Source organism: Chinchilla lanigera, unplaced genomic scaffold, assembly GCF_000276665.1.
Source record: "Chinchilla lanigera isolate Chin_1 unplaced genomic scaffold, ChiLan1.0 scaffold00013, whole genome shotgun sequence".
Lineage (NCBI taxonomy): Eukaryota > Metazoa > Chordata > Mammalia > Rodentia > Chinchillidae > Chinchilla > Chinchilla lanigera.
In genome coordinates, this window is record NW_004955414.1 from 29167767 (window position 1) to 29183395 (window position 15629).

The 15629-nt window shown below is 49.3% G+C and overlaps 1 protein-coding gene across 1 annotated transcript in view; it reads left to right on the forward strand.

Moving 5' to 3' along the window:
• The first annotated feature begins 12479 nt into the window (after positions 1–12479).
• Spon1 (spondin 1, extracellular matrix protein) overlaps positions 12480–15629 on the forward strand; it is a 295302-nt gene continuing 292152 nt past the window's right edge. Inside the window, exon 1 of the mRNA XM_005380330.2 lies at positions 12480–12880. Within this exon, the coding sequence (XP_005380387.1) occupies positions 12655–12880 (226 nt within the window). The 5' untranslated portion in view covers positions 12480–12654. The remainder of the gene's footprint in view (positions 12881–15629) is intronic.

Consider the following 15629-nt stretch of genomic DNA (forward strand, 5'->3'; position numbering starts at 1 on the left):
GAAGCTAGGCGGGTTTTTCTCTCCCTCTGATTTCTATCTCATTCTCCATACAGGCTATTGCAAACCTTCTGTGCTTTGCTAGAACCTCTGACCCCCATGTCTCTTCTCCACCTTGCCCCTACTTTTCAGCTGCTGTGCTGCTTAGTACTGAGAACCCCTGTGCCCTCGCTGATTCATGGCATTTGTGCCATCAGACTGGAGTCTGCTGATTTAGCTGTGGTGATTCTGAGAATAGAGGAGTGGCGGGCTGGACCTAGAGAAGGAGCCAAAGCTGAATGATACACAGAGCCACAAAGAGACCCCTTCTGGCACTGTGTAACCTGACATCCTGGTAACTGTTTCTTCTTCATGTGCCCATAAGCTACAGGTACTAGATTTACAGGGAAGAACCTGTTTGTTTGGTTGGTGGGTTGGTTTTGGTACTAGGGACTGAACTCAGGGAGTGCCTTACCTCTAAACTATCCCCAGCCCTGCCTTTTTGCTTTAAAAAAAACAAAGTCTCACTAAGTTCCCCAGACTGGCCTCAAAATTTTGACCCTCCTGTCTCAACTTCTCAAGTAGGGAGGATTACAAGCATGCACCACCTCACCCAGCAGGAACTATTTTCCTGAGCCAGCTCTATACTATTTCTGGTTCAGCAGTCAGCAAACTATGTCCTGAGGGTCAACTCCAGCCTCCCACCTTAGAAGCTAAAAATGGTTTTTGTACTTTTAAATGATTGAAAAACAATCACAAAAAGAATAATATCTCATGACCCATAAAAACTATATGCAATCCAAATTTCAATCTCCATCAATAAAATTTCCTTGGAACACAGCCACATTCATTTGCTTATGTAATTCTTACGGCCGCTTTCATATTACAAGGGCAGGTGTGAGTAGTTGCTACAGAGACTGTGTGACCCACAGAGTCTAAAATATTTATTATCCAAAAAAGTTTGCTAAGCCCTGGACTGTTTTACACAACGCAAGGAGCCCTGCTTAAAACGAGCACAATGAGAAAACACGAGGAGCTTTAAAGTGGAGAGTGCACCTAGGCATGGTCGTATACGCCTGTTATCCCCACATTCTGGGAGGCTGAAGCAGGAGGACTGCAAGTTTGAGCCCAGCCCGGGCAACTTTTCAGCAAGACCCTGTCTCAAAATAAAAAATGAGCTGGGGATGTAAGTCAGTGCAAAGGTTCTGGGTTCAGTCCCTAGTTCCTCAAAAATAAATGGAACTGTTTAATAGATCCTTTAGTGTACTTTTCATTGGATCGAGAACTGGGTTTAAGGAATCATAGGCTGATCCCACAAAAAAACAGTTAGAAGATAAAAGTAGGGAAGGAATTTGTATTTAGCCTGGCAGGGAGGATGGTTGGCCCAAGAGATAATAAATGTAGACACTTGCTTCTCAACTAGATTGTTTTCCAAGTAAGTTTTGCTAAGGCTCTCCAGTGCTTCAGATAGCAAATGTGGCTCCACAAATGCAATCAGGATTGCACTCAGCCCATGCTGTACATGGAGCAGAAAGAAAACACCAAGCCATGCCTGCACTCTCTGAGCGACCGAACATTCCCTGCTGAATTTCCATGGTTGATTGAATCCATTAGTTTGTTCATATCTTAGATACATTCATTCAATCTGCAAATATATATCAGGAATCCTGTAAGGAAGGTTGGAGACTGAAATGAGCAGAGATGTGCAAGAAATGTCAAGATCAAAGAGGAGAATTTTTCTATGTGTCTGGAAGAATAGGAAGGGCTGCGGCTGAAGAAGAGGCCACAGGGGCAGGGGAGGACACAAAACACAATTGCTCTTCTACTGAGCTTTTAGTCTTTGTTGAGAAGAATGGTCACTGAATTGGAGAAGGTGGAACTTACATCGACACAATCTTATAGTTTCTGTAGAAAGGGATTGACCTCATGGCCGGAGCTGTCTGTGGCTGTGGGTAGGATATAAAGGCTGCCTTCATGAGTAGGCTCGAGGAGGACTGGAGGACTTTTTCCTAAGGTGGCTCATCCACATGGTCCAAGCCTTCCGTGTCTGACGCATGGGTCTCTACACAGAGTTGCCTGCTTGTCCTCATGACTGGTAGCTAACATTCCCAGAGCAGCACATCTGGAGACCAGAAATGAAGTCACGGTGCCTTCTGTGACTTAGCCCTGAAATCACACACCATGACTTCTGTATTACTCCAATCACTAGAAGCAAATCACTGAGCCCAGCATACAAGCAAAGGGGAGGGCAATGAGGCCCACCTCTTGAAAGGAGGCATTTCAAAGAATTTGTGGACATATTTTATAATCATGATGACTATTTTCTTGGAAGAGAGTTGGGCTTGTCCTATGAGAACTTTAGGGAGGTAGTTTTTACTTCACTAAAAAGAACATTTTACTAATAAATAGCCATTGAAAAGAATGGGAAGGAGTTGGTGAGTTTCTCTTCCCTTGAGAGATCCAAAAAGAATCTGGACAAAGTAACTGAACTATTTCCTCATTCTTTCATTTAACTGATACATGTTGAGCATTTATTACGCACCGTGCAGTGCCGTTAGCTAAAGGTACACAGTAAGCAATGGATATCGCGCCTGCACTCGTAAGAGTTTGCACTGTCCTGGAAAGGAAGACAGTGAACAAGTGGACAAGCAAACAGAGTAGTTGTTTTTCTCCGGTACCGGGAACCGAACTCACGACCTTGCGCTTGCCAGGCAGGCGCTTTGCCGCTGAGCTAAATCCCCAGCCCCGCAAACAGAGTATAATAATTACAGGTTGTGATGAGTGCTATGACAACAATAAATAACAGATGATTGAAATAGCAGCTCCCTAAGGGAAACTACTTTGGTTTTATAGTGAGAACCCACCTAAGGAATAAAGGTTTAGGAAGGAATAAAGGTTTGGACCAGATAATCCTTTACATAATTTCATTCTTTCCTCCATCCATTCACTCAGCAGCTACTTCCTGAGCATCTGCTATGGGCCAGGCCTGTAGAAGGCATTAGAGATGCAAAGCAAACAACTCCACCTTTTAAGGACCCTGGGGTCTTGTGAAAGACAACAAGATGTGCACAGGGATGAGGATCCCGTGTGGTACTGCGATGAAGGGGGCCTCATGCACACAGGAGTGACTGAGGCAGCCTGCAAAGTCTTCAGAGAGGTGCCAACCTGTATAAGAATCTTTCTAAAAGGTCAGCATCTGAGATGCCAGCCCTTGTTAAGGAGAACTCAAGAACAGAGACGAAAGTGAAATGTAAGTTTAATGAGTTAACGGAGCCTGATGAATGAATGCACTCTGAATTCTGGCTCCAGTGCTTCTGCATTAAAATGCACTGAGCCGAGAACTAAAGCACATTTCAAATTTAAAACTCTAGAAGAACCCCAATACCATGGGCTCATCACAGCTCCACTCACATGGCAGCAGCTTCCCCAGGACACTCTGCCACCAACCTTCAGCTCCAGATGGGGGGTGCTCACAACACCATTCCTGGTCCATGTTCTTACAGTCCACACTGCTTAGGATGGCTGTTCCCCTCCTCTCTGCAAAACCCATCCATCCATCAAGTCCTGCTTCCCTACAAACTTCAGATCACTCTACTCTGGGGGTTTTCTTCAGACTTTAGGGACATTGAGCCACATGGAGACCATTTTGCCTTGGTCTTTAATTGATGCTGGTGCATCTCTTGTAGATATGCATTGGTTCTCAAATAGATTGTGACTTTGGACAAGCCACTCACCTAAACGTCTCTGTGCCTCAGTTTACCTATTTGCAAAAAAGAGGGCCAGCATGAAGCAAGCCTGCATATCGGAAGCATTTAGAGTGCTTCCTGGCATGGGACTGGCTTGACATGGACTGCCAGTGGTCATTCGGCAAACCCTCTGTAGACCTTGGGAACATCTTCAGGGACCCAACAAAGGATCCAGCACTGTCAGTGTCTGAAAGTCAAAACTTCACCACATGGTGAAGGTTTTAGTCTTACCACCTCTTAAAATGCAAACCTACAGACTTTCTTTCTAAGAGAAATAAGTTTGGAGGTTGAATTATGGTTTTTTTTTTTTTTTTTTTAAACTCCCAGATCTTAGCTCTTTGGACTATATATTTGAAGTAACAGTTGGATAACAGCTTATTTAAAGCCACATCTAATCAGTAAACCTGACATTCCAGCAATTATATCTCCAGACTAAGAGAGGTGCAAAACTTGGGACATAATTAATTGGAAAGCGAAAAAAAAAGGTGTTTTTATTGCAGCACATGGACGCTGCATGATGGTCTAAGGAGAGTGGGAGCCTCGTTTTCTCAGCTCTTTCTCAGTTACTTCTATATCTTCCTTATTGCATTAAGTCCATTTTCCACCTATGTATTAGTCTCTTTCCCATCGCTGACACAAAACACCTGACACCCACATTTTAAGGGAGGAGAGGTTTACACTGGTTCAATTTCAGTCCATGGTTGGCCGGTTCCAAGGCAGAAAGGCACCGCCGAAGAATATAACAGAGAAAAGCTGCTTACACCAGGGCAGGAGGACACAGAGAGAGAAGGGAGGAGCCAGAAAGGGAGAGACACTCTTCCAGGCCACGCCCCCAAGGTTGCAGGCCACGCCCCAAGGACCCGCCTCTTCTGACCGTAACAGTACGCTTACCTGGTGCCCCATGATCAATCCCTATGCAAAAGCCCCACCTCTGAACACATGAGATATTGGGGACAGTCTAGATCTGAACCAGAGGAGCCCGTTTTGTCTCTGTACTCATTTCCAGTTCTTTTTACTGTCTCCTTCCTGTCTGCTTCAGATCAACAGGCTGAAAAGCCATGAGTCCACTTTCCACGTCCCTGTCCTCCCACAGGCCCTCCCCAGTCCAGTTCCAGCTTTATGCTTGAGCACGGGAAAATGCAGCCAACAAGTACTGGAAGCTCCCAAGACCACGGGTACTTGCTCAGGGACAGAGTCCAGAACACCACGTGTTTGGTTTGCTCTAGAATATCACCGTGAACGTCACATGTGCCACCAGGCGAGCCATGTGGGGAACACAGAATTACCCTTTCTTTCACCATCATGCTAACGAGGGTACATGTATCAGGTTAACTGGTTGGATTGGAAATCAGCACAAAGCTGCAAAGAAAGCAAGCAACACAGGATGACTAAGCCCTGCATGCATCTTAATGGGATCGTCAGGGCACAATACCTTAGCAAGACCCTTTCTCTGCCTCCAGCCCACACCTGTTTCCTGAGCTGGAAACCTCTACTGCCTTTGAAAATCCAGTGTACCCACCGGTGAAGGACTCCTTCGGTGTGACTTAGCCACAGGTGAACTTACCTCCTCACACACCCCCCATTCCCAAATGCCCCGTGGTTGCACTTCTTGGGTTCAGGATCACACAAAATTACACCACTATCGACCCCCTAGTGGCTCATGGGAGAACTCTCAGAGCCAGCCCTGACTGCCTGCTTCCCTCCTGCAGATTGTGATGGACTGCGTCCCACCTCCACACAGCACTTGCATGCATCCCGTCCTCTCAGCCTTGGCCCTGTGAGAGCTGTGAAAGCTCCTAACGTATGCCTTTGCCCAAAACTCTCGGTCTGCATGCAGTGGTACTGAAATAGCCATTCTGCCACCACATAGACACACCCCTGTGCCTTGTGCCGGTGGTTCTAGCACACTCTCTGCCTACACACCCCATTCTTGTCCTGTTGGCAAGTTCTCCTTCAAGAAGGTGTTGGGAACCCCTTCAAATGTTACCAGCACTTGGGCAGAATTGGTAGTCCCTTCTCTGAACTCCCATTGATATGTGTCATTGAGATTCTTCATTTTATAAATATCTGCTTTATCTGTCCCTGCAGTTTCTTGAAGGAGGGAATTACATTTTATTTTTCCTGATACTACCTCCTTCTGGTTAATACAGGTCTGCTGAATGAATGAAAAGCTTAAATTTCACAAAAGTTCACTGAGCACCTACTCCATGTAGACTTATTATTCTAACCACAGTATGAAACTCAATGACTTTTTCTCAAAGGGCAGTCTAGTCCTACATAGGGCCCTAAAGGTGACGACTGGGTGCTTGAGAGTCCTTACTTAATACTCCTGCATGTTCAGATCACTGTCACCAGGTGGCAGTGGTGTGCCACAGTCATGTGGTCCAAGCCCTGAAGTTCCCAGAACTTCAGAAGTGGCTGAGGTTGAGTCCTATTGCTGGATTAACACAAGAAAGACCCTGGGACTGTGGACTTGGGTTCTATGTGTGACAGATGTGCAAGGGCTTGCTTGTGCAAGCTGCCCACAGCTTCACCTGATGGCATTTGCACAGGAGGCTCTCTGCAGGGAGCTGTGAGGTCTCTGGGCTGTGGTCAGATACATACCTTAGAAGGCTTCCTCCTGTGCACTGCCCTTTAATTTCTCCTGGGGTAAACATCCATTCTGCTGCAAAATGAGAAGGCCCTCACTTACAGCTTTTGTCTGTTTTAATCCAGACAACCCGTATGGCAATTAGGATGTCTTAGGTGATATCTGTCCAAGCAGTTTCAATGAAGTGATATGAGCTGATTCCAAATTACACTGCTTGGGAAAAGGAGTAAAAATGGGGGGAGCAGGAATATCGAGGGAGCTTATAGAGACAGAGGTAAAGTTGGTGACAGGCGTAGTCTCACATAAGCATCACCTCTAACCCCCACTCCTGCTCCTCCCAGGATGCAGGGAGACTTACCTATGTCTGCAGGCCAGGGGCTTGGATGGGAAGAGAAAGAGCTGCGGGAGGGAACGGGGATGACAGCTAGATTAGTGCGTAGCAGAAGGCAGGAAGAATGAGGACAGGAACTCAAGCCTTAGAAGACAGGAGATGCAGAAACTGGAGTGAATTAATACCAGTTCTCCTCTGCTTCAGGATAAAAGAAGAGGGCAATTTACTGCCCAGAGTGGGAATCATAAGCACGATGCAGTAGGCTTGAGTAGATGGCAAGGGCTAGAAGAGATAAGATGGGAAAGGAAACACATTAGGAATAACTTTAAGAACTAGAGTTAAAGATAGCACGTATGAGTGAGCAGCAGAACAGCCGGTGGGGTTATCAAGTTTTTTGCAGTGTGACTCAGAGGTCTGAACTAGTTCCATAGTTTTTGCTTGTTAATCTATGGAGTTGAGGGTTAGAGAGAAAGCATAGGCATAAAAGGGAACAGAGAACGAAGAGACCTGAGGACTTGGTTAACAAACTTAAGCATGGTGTCCAGACTGTGTGGGGAAAGAATTGACAAGATGGGCTGGGAAAATCGGAAGTGATTAAGCAGCTGGAGAACTCTATGAGATAAAGAAATCGATGCAAGGGTGTGAGGAAACAGGAAGGCTGGAAGTGCAAATATAGGTGCAAGTTTCCAAAGCCCAGGGAAACCTGGGAGAGAAGGCTGCAGATATGGAGAGAAGCCAAGCTCGCTGGGGTCTAGATTAGCACAATGGATAAATCGCCAGTTCCGACTTCTAGTCCGCAGGCCTGGAGCACGGGTCAGGATGAATGGCTGGCTGGAGAGCTGTTTGCAGGAGGATGGGGAGGGAGGTAACCTAGGCACTAGGCGTGATGGCAATAGGACAAGGGAGTACAGATTGGATGCTGTGAGTTTTAAAGTAAGAGGGACTCTTGAATGGTATTCTAGAATGCTGATCTGGCAATGAGCAACAGGTAAATACTCCCAAGAGCTGAGGGAAATGAAAAAGTGACAGAGATTAAAGGACTAGCAGTGGTGGTGAGCCTTTCAGAGCTTTCAGTGATAACAAACAGCAGGCTGCGGACGCATGCCATAGCTTCCTCACCCTTGAACTAGAAAGACCAGGTGGCTCATATATTGGTTAGAAATGTCAGAGGGATGCAATCAGCACCAGACCCCCAAAAGTAATGCAATTACACTGGGTTTACTCAATGCCTAGAACAACAGGTGCTAAAGAAATAATTCTTAAAATAATTATTGTCTTTTGCTTTTAGAAGGTTTTTTGTCCCTCTCTATATTCATCTTCCAGACCTTAGTCTCCGAACTTGCTAGTTTGCTTACAGGGAGCTTCAGGGCTATTCTTCAAGACAGATTACAATGCAACTTCTTTCACTGTCAATTTCCTTTTTTTCCCTAGAAATCTCTTCCCATAAAACTTTTAATTTAATTTTCTGAGTTGCAGAAATAAAGACATAATTTTTTGGATTATTGTCCTAAATAAATAGTAGTAAAAATAATAACTTTTTGTGTGTGTGTGTGTGTAAAGTATATAATAAGTATGTCAACTACAGTATTCCTTTCTCAAAATCCCTGGAGGCACGCAAGATGGGTATGACTTTTCTTAATTTTGCACATAAGCAGTTTAGACAAATCCTGTGACTTCCCACAACCTGTGAGAGAAGGCTGACTTCTATGGCCAGAAACCAGGAGAGCCAGGCAGGAGCCTATGCACTTCAAGTGTGAATTACCAGCTCCAGGGACAGTAGCTCCTGCAACTTTATAGGAGTTTGTTCAAAGTGCAGATGTGATAAGTATGCGGTAGGGTTTGTAAACTTCATTTGAGGCAAATATCTGATACTCATGTTTTAATGATATACTTGGAAAAATAGGAGAAGCAAAACAAAAACAAATGGCTGATCTTACCTCCTACTAATCAAAGGATGGGGTTAGAGGCCCCCAGGTCTTCTCCCCAGTGACCTAGCCACCCACACTGATAAAGTTAATTATCTGCCTTGGCTAAATGACTTTCCCTAGCAACACCCTAGCAACTAACATCAGCTCTGCCTCAGGCTAAAAAACTGGAAAGAAATTTCTTCAAGTCCGGTATATTTCACAAAAGAAAAAAGCATTTGAGCAGGAAATTAAACAGAAAATAAACTAGATTCATTGCTAGGAGATGAGACATAGACACATGAAAGCGTCCATAATGAGCTGGTGGATCACAATCGTCAAAATAAGACACTTTTTCTCCTTGCGGGTTTCGTGAATTCTACTGAAGTCCAGGGAGGAGAATTTAAACAGGTGGGAGGAGGACAGGCGTTCCAGGCAACAGGAAAAGTGCTGAGACAATACCCAAAGCAGAGGACATGGGGAATCAGCCAGGAACATTGGGAACTCAACTGGGACCCCTGATCAGATAGATCAAAGAGACCAAGCCATGTGGAGGGCCTTGAAGGCCACCTTGAAAACTTGGGCTGAGCTAGGCAACACTGGAGGCAGAACTGTTAAAGATCTTGTATTCAGAGAACAAATATGTGCAGATCCCTAGTTCTGAGCCAGGTATGGCTTACACGTGCATGTGTAAGAATCAATTTGAGACTATTAAAAGAAGAGGTACTGAGTTTCCCAGTAACATTAAGGGCAGGGTTTATCCTGGGAAACCAGAAGGACTACTCTGAGCAATCAGCATTGCACTGAGATCTGAAGAATGTATAGATGTCAGCTAATGGACAGTGAGGGTCAGGAGGGACCAGGGAGCAGTTCAGGATCCCAGGCAATACAGGAGTACAGGAAATAGTTCTCCAAGCTGACCAGGTATACCTGTAATCCCAGCACTGGGGAGGCTCAGACAGGAGGATTGCCCAAAGTTTGAGGCCAGCCTGGGCCACATAGTGAATTCAAGGCCAGCCTGGACTTCATAGCAAGGTGCTTTCTGAAAAACAAAAAAAATAACAAACAAACAAACAAACAAAAACTTCCCCAAGCTGAAGGGCAGTGTGGGTGGCTGGAACCCAGGAGAAAAAAGCTGTCTGGCCTCAAGCAGGACCTTGGAGGCCACTTGAAAGATTCTGTCTTTGTCCTGAGAGCTCCAAAGACACTGCTAAAGGGTCTTAACCCCAGGATTGACATTCAAATTTGCCTTTTAAAGAAGGTCACTCTGGCCTCCAGGCCAAGGACAGATGGAGGAGTAGAGGGGGCAAGCCATTAGAACTGAACAAGGATGACAGCTTGGTGGGGTGAGTGGCAGTGAGAGGAGAAGCAGACAGATTCAAGGGGTGGGCGGCAGGTGAGACTGACACTGGTGATGTGTGGGGTGAGGGAGGGGTTTGGAAGTGACAGCCAAGCTGGATTAGGCAGTTCTGGTTCACAGGGTGGGACTGTAGCTTGGGGGGGGCAGTTTAGAGCCTGATGTCATGGCCAGATGATGGGGCCAGCACTGGGTAATGATAAAGGTAAGTGCCCCATTTTGGCGCTAGCAAGGCCTGTTATAAGTCCTAGCTCTTTCCATTCCTGGCATGGTACATGATCCAGACAGGTAATTTACAGGTTCCTAATCTGGGGAAGGGATGGTGACAGTCCTCAGATGGTTTTTCTCGTCAATGTGCAGCAAAAGATTAATACAGCTAGGCATGGGGATACACACATGTAATCCCAACATTCTAGCAGGCTGAGGCAGGAAGATCACAAGTTCAAACCCAGCCTGGACAACTTAGACTGTGTCTCAAAATAATAATAATAATAATAATAATAATAATAATAATAAGCTGGGAGTTATGTTGTACACCTATGGTCCCACCACTTGGGAGGCTGAAACAGGAGGATTGCTTGAGTTTGAAGGCACCCTGGGCTACAAAGTGAGTTTGAGGCCAGCCTGAACTGCATAGCAAAATCCTGTCTCAAAAAAGACACAGAAAAAATAAATAAATAAAACAATAAAAAAGGGCTGGGCATGTAGCTCAGTGGAAAAGCCCTGGGTTCAATTTCTTGTACTACAACAACAATAAATATTACTACATGCCTGCATATTCCAGGCCTGCCTACCTGCAGTTTGCATCTGAACATGTTGGCACAAACGAAACTGTTTGAAAGCATATTTTTTGAGCTATCATACATACAGTAAGCTCCATGAAGACAAAGCCTATATTTTATTTATCTCTGTAATTTCCTACTCTCTGAGATACTTTCTTTCTTGAACCATTTCGTTTCCTTTGTAGCATATGCCACGATTACAATTTGGAAAAACTCATAACTGTGCATTTAATATTTGCCTCTGCCATAGGACTGTAAGGCAAACAGCTTGTCTGTCTTGTATCTCAGCACGGAGTACACAAAGAATGTTTAGCATGAATGAATGAATAATGAATGCATCAATGAATCAATGAAAGAATAAATAAATGAATTTGTGTTTCCTTTTATGCCCATTACTCAGTACAGAACCTGGCTCCAAATCCACATGCAACAAACAGAAGCTTGTGGATGAATGGGACTGTGCACCATGACGCCAGGCATGAGCTTTGAGCCAGCTGAGTGAAGACGGGCCAGAGGAGATTGCTTGCCTACAGAGACTGCACTCAGGGCATGTTGAAGGCCTGGGAAGGTGGACAAAGGGAAAGCAAAGCCGCAATCAGAGACCTGGAGAGCGGTGTGTGTAGGAAATGATGGGTGGCAGTGGCTGAAGGGGTCCCGAGGGTAGAGGAGCCCGGGAGAGCAGAGCAAGCCAAGGGTTTTCAGTGAGGCCTTTCAGTGAGTGCTGGGGCACCACCCCCGGGAAGGGTGTGTTAGCACCAACTCCCACCCCTGCTGCTCCCAGAGAAACCACAGTGGGTGCCCAGTCTCACAATGGGCTAATGCCACTACCGAGGCTAGATTAGGGTCCTTTCGGGGGAGGCGGTGGAGGAGAGATTCCCGCTTGGGATATCCTCTCTTCCAGCCTTCAACTTTGTGCCTAAGCTAAGGCTTTGCCCAGTAAGCCCCAGGCTCAGCACCTCTCCCAAATCTGTCCCCAGATACGGAGATCCAGAACTGAAGTCTGACCAAGAAAACATGCTCTTGTTTGACCCTTGCAAAACTCCTTTCCAGGACTGTGTGAGCACTTTCGCGGGCCTTGAGCACTTTTGTCTTAGTGGGCTTTTTCCTTCTCAGGACTATATTAAACACCACGTTTTCTGACTGTGCGAGTATAAGGGCGAATATATTAATATTAATATTGCAAAACATTTTGTTCACCCTAGGTGCTCCCTACCCCGCTCCCCCCACCGCCCTCTGCTTTAAATAAAACATTTTCCTAGATCTTCAGAAGTCCTGCCGCCCTAGGCGCGGTGTCTACTGGGCCCCGGGGGTAACTTCTTTGGCACCTTTCCCACCGTTCTGCGGGACCTGTCCCACCACGGCCAGGTGAAGAGCAGTGTAACCCTGCCTGCCTCTGCCTGGGCGTCTACGGAATGAGCGAGAGTCGTGAGCCTCTTCTGCGTGCGGTCAGCGTGGAGACGGTGCTCAGGCACCTCCAGCAAACTGCGCGCGCGCAGAGTAGGTGTGCAGCAGAAGTTAGTCGGCAGGCTTTCCCTCCTCCAGCACGGGGCTCCACAGCGTCCAGGGTGTAGGCGAGGGTTCGGACAGCAGCTTCCTTGGTGGTGAGACAGAGCCCCCGTAGTGTCCCCCTATCCTACGATCCCCGCCAGACCCTGGGAATCCAGCGTCGCAAAATAAACACCGCCGCGCCGCTAATCGCCAGCTCGGAAACAAAACAGCGCAGCGCTGGGGAGCTGTGCAAACCCAGCCCTCCCTCCTCCCGCGCCTTCGCCGCCCTCCCCTCCGCGCGCTGCTCGCCTGGGCTCAGCGCAGCGCAGCTCGGCGGCCGCCAAACCGAGGCGGCACTGGCTCCGAGCTCCCTCTCCGCGCCAGGGGCTCCTCCAGGTCTCGCCTCTGCCCGGACCACTTCGGGCAGGAGTCGCTGGGCGAGGGCCGGCGACAGCATCTCAAAGTTGGGGGCCCGCGAGGATGAGGCTGTCCCCGGCGCCCTGGAGTCAGGCGCTGCTGGCCCTGGCGCTGCCCCTCGCCGTGGCGCTGGCCTTCTCCGACGAGACCCTGGACAAAGTGGCCAAGTCGGAGGGCTACTGCAGCCGCATCTTGCGCGCCCAGGGCACGCGGCGCGAGGGCTACACCGAGTTCAGCCTCCGCGTGGAGGGGGACCCCGACTTCTACAAGCCGGGAAGCAGCTACCGCGGTAAGTGGCCCCGGCTGGCGTGGGGCGCACGGGAGCTGACTCCGGAGGGCGCCGACCGCGCGGTGCCGGAGGAGGGCGCGCAGCCCCTGGGCGCACGGTGCCGGCGCAGCCCCGCCAGGGTCCTCTGGACCTGGCTCCGCTCCGCTCCTTTAGCTTCCAGCACCGCGCGCAACGCCAGCCAGCGTCCCGAGCCGTCGCGGGGCCCGCAGCCAGGCGAAGCGGCCCGGACCTCGGACCCAAGGTGCGAGGCGGAGGCTGCGGCGGAGCCACGCGTCACTCCCGCCAGGCTGGGAAGCAGCCTGCTGCCACCTCGACCGTCGGCAGTGGAGAAGGAGAGCCGCTACCTCCAGATCGTTCTCTGGAGAGGAGGGGACCCGGGCTCTTCTCATTGGGGTCCAGGCAAGGCAGCTTTCCCGCTTCCAGCCCTGAAGCAGGGGGCCCAGCTTCTCTCAAGACTGGCCGTGAGCGGGGTGGTCACCCCGGCTTCTCCCGAACCGGTCCCGGGGCGCAGAGAGTCGGGGCAAGAGCCTGACGCTCTTCGGTAGGGTTCTTTGGAAAAAAAATAAAACAAAACAACCCCCCGCCCAATTATGCTGTTCTGATCTCAGGCCAGGGAGAGGATCTTGGATTTCCAGGACCGGTCCCCAGGGGGACTCGAATCCCCAAAGAGCCCTAGGTAGCTCCCAACGGGAGAGGAAGTCCAAGAAAGACCGAAAGGGAAGCCCAGTCTCGAGGCCTGCTCCCCGAGGCTGTGGGACCTCGGCTCCGGCAGCCCTGGGCTCCAAGCGCCGGGATGTCGCACTTTCGCGGCTCTGTAGGAAGCCGAGATCCCGGAGCGCAGAAGAGGTCGAAGTGGGTGGGCACCTCCTGGACACTCCAGGCGGCTGGACTCGCACTGATCTGAGGGCCGGGACTCGGTCCTCACCGCTCGCCTCCCTGCCTCCCTCCCCTTCCCGGGCAGCAGGCGCCGCTGTCCGCTTGGGACACAGGACACCAGGCAGGGAAGGGAGCCCGCTTGACCTCACCTGCGGTCCTGCCAGGGCGCGTGTCCCCCTGCACACTCCTTCATAAGCCAGCTCTTGTACGGAGCAGGGAAAATTGGATCATTGGGTACCGGGGTGGGGGACAAACGGGGCCCCGGCCGCCGCCCTTCCATCCCCACCTCCCGGCTCCCCAGAGTCCCAGGAGCCCGCGGTGACAGCGACGCGGAAGAAAGTTTGGGGTGGTGTCCGGGCCGCCCTGTTCAGAACGCCAGGGCTGGCACACGAACTCCACCTGGAGCGGCCTTGTCCCTGCACTTCTCTTCTGCAGGATCCTTGGTCCTCCGAGTGGAAAGATGTGGGGCGGAGAACACCTCGCCGCGCCCCGCCGGGGAGGGACTGCGCGAGCTGGCGTGGCAAGGGAGAGAGTCCTGCAGATGCGCGGGCCTGCTGCCCAGTGAGGCAGGACACGGCCAGTCGTCCACGTGGACGGACGGGAAGCAGGGGTAACTTCCCGGCCTAGCCCACCAGGAGGGCCTGCGGCCCGTGGAGAAGCTGGCTCTGGGCAGAAAGGGGCTTATAGCTGTGTGACCTTGTACAAGTCATTTAATTTCTGTACAATTAACTTTCCAGCTGTAAAAATAGCTGTTTACTCAACCTCTATGGATAGCACAGGGAGTAAATGAGTTTAGGAAAATGTGCCTGAGCGACAACAGGTCCGGGGACACTTTAGAGTTGGACATGAACCCTTTGTTGGTTTGATAAGGGAAAGATTGATGCCTCGTTAGATTTTGGTGTGTGAGTGCATGTGTGTGTGTGTGTATTTAACAGTAGGTTTCCTTAGGGCTCTAGTCCAATCTACCAGTGAATGGCCATTCTCTGGGGCCTTATGAATTAATTAAATGAATGAATGAATGATACATTGATGTCTCTGTTCTAGAAGCCTTGCCTAGGACTGTTCATATTGACACACTGGAAGAGTCTGTGTGATTTAGGCTTCTCTGGGGCTCCTTCCACACTAGTCCTTTGCATTTGGCTGGGCATGGGGAGCACTGGGGCGCTAGGTTGGGTGGAGGAGTGGGGGACCCGTCCTATAATCACATGGCCAGAGAAGTCCTAGTACTGACCCTTGGAAGGGAACTGGGGCAGGAGGGGAGGGCCTTGGACTTGGAGCATAACCTTTAGGCTCTCCTTGGGCTCAGGCACCACTCGCTCGCTTGCTGGGCCATCCTTCTGCTCTTTTTTTTAGCTCTTTTTTTCCTTCACAGATTTTGAAGGAAAAGACCTTAAAGGAGCCGTGCCAAGGTCTCCTGAATAAATACCCTGTGATTAACAAACCTGGCTCCACCACTCAAAGTTAGGAAGCAAGGGGGCTGGCCTAGGTTGTGACATTTTCTGTTGGTTTATACTTTCGTAGAATAATACGACAAAAGCAAATCTAATGACTCAGCCTGGTGCAGACTTAGGCTTGTGGCGGTTAACGTCCCCCTGGTGTCCCGTGTGCTTTCTGTTCTTTCCTGAGTGAAGACCCCTCACAATCCTTGGAACCAGTGGCTTCTTTTCCTGCCTCAAATCTTTGTCCTTCCCATTCAGCCCATCACCAGTAGCTTCTGCTCTCTCTGCCCCCCATGCAAGTGGTAGCCTTTTGGTATTCTCAACCGGAATAAAGTGGCCACTCCTTTTAAAAATTAAATCATGGGCTTTCTCCCCTCACAGCCTGGTCCGGTGGAGACTTATGCACCCTTTTCCAAGTCGCTGGTACTATATGG